This window comes from Otolemur garnettii, unplaced genomic scaffold, assembly GCF_000181295.1.
Source record: "Otolemur garnettii isolate 467f Iridium unplaced genomic scaffold, OtoGar3 scaffold05464, whole genome shotgun sequence".
Classification (NCBI taxonomy): domain Eukaryota; kingdom Metazoa; phylum Chordata; class Mammalia; order Primates; family Galagidae; genus Otolemur; species Otolemur garnettii.
The window spans coordinates 1-1,232 of record NW_003857859.1 but is presented as its reverse complement, the minus strand read 5'-3'; the positions used below and the strand labels follow the sequence as shown (position 1 = coordinate 1,232).

The window sequence follows — 1,232 nt, the reverse complement described above, 5'->3', positions numbered from 1 at the left end:
AAAGTGGTCAAATTTACCATACCCAGTGTTGCAGTGAAATTTTAAGGAAAAATTAAATTATACATTCCCAGGAAGGTTGCACAATGGCTAAGATTATTCACTCCCACTATATGGTCCTTTGCATTTATGTACACAAGCTCTGATTGTAAACAATATACATGAGGATGAGTTGAGTTTGAAAAATATGAACTCTAGTTTTCATTTCTCTGGTGTTTTGTATCCTGTTCAAACATGCTTGACATCCTTTCCGTATAATTCGATTTAATGAATGCAAAGTAGTCTAAGGAAGACAAGTAAAATCTATAAAACAGATACTTTCATTTGCATTTTAACAAATTGTCAGCAGCATTCAGTCTGAACACATGTTTCCTAAATTTGCTATGTTTTGTAGGTATAAGCAGAGGGGTGTCCAAGAAGAATTGCTGATTCTATCACAAGGCATGCCAGGGCACTTTAAGACTTTGTAACGAAAGAAAAGAAAATCACTCTTCCATTGAGCAAGCAATACATGTCTTTTCTGCAGCAGGTAATCTAAAATAGATGTAACAGAATCTAAACTAAGGATCGGCAGATATGCTAAGTGTAGTAGAAGGCATCTTCCTTTCTGTTGCAATTATTGAGTCCATCCTGGGAGTTTTAGGGAACGGGTTTATTGCACTTGTGTACTGCATTGACTGTGTCAGGAATAAGCTCACTATTCTTGGCTTTATTCTCACTGGCTTAGCAATTTCTAGAATTTGTCTGATAGGGATGATAATCATACAAGGATTAATGCACATATTGTCTCCAGATATCTATTACTCTATTAACCACTTTGAATATAGTAGTTACATGTGGCTAATTATTAATCAATCCAGTGTCTGTTTTGCCAGCAGCCTCAGCATCTTCTATTTCCTGAAGATAGCAAACTTTCCCCACTACATATTCCTCTGGTTGAAAATGAGAATTGGTAGAATTCTTCTTCTTCTGATGGGATTCTTGCTTATTTTATTGTTAATTATACTTCCACAAGTCATGAAGTACTTTAATGATAATAAAATGAAGAGCAGAAACACAACCTGGCTATTCAACATGCATAAAAATGAACTCTTTATTCAAAACCTTTGGCTAAATGTCGGAGTCATCTTCTTCTTCACACTATCATTAATTCCATGCTTCCTATTAATCATTTCCCTTTGGAGACACAACAGGAAGATGCAATTGAACAGCACAGGATTCAGAGACCCCAGCAC

General features: G+C 35.7%; 1 protein-coding gene across 1 annotated transcript; it reads left to right on the top strand.

Annotated features, from left to right (window-relative positions):
- Nucleotides 1–573: 573 nt before the first annotated feature.
- Nucleotides 574–1,224, top strand: LOC100950085 (taste receptor type 2 member 10-like; the record flags this gene model as incomplete). The annotated part of the gene is made up of 1 exon (XM_003803912.2): nucleotides 574–1,224. A coding segment is annotated over exon 1 (651 nt), but the record flags the coding sequence as incomplete, so codon positions are not given.
- Between the last annotated feature and the right edge of the window lie 8 nt (nucleotides 1,225–1,232).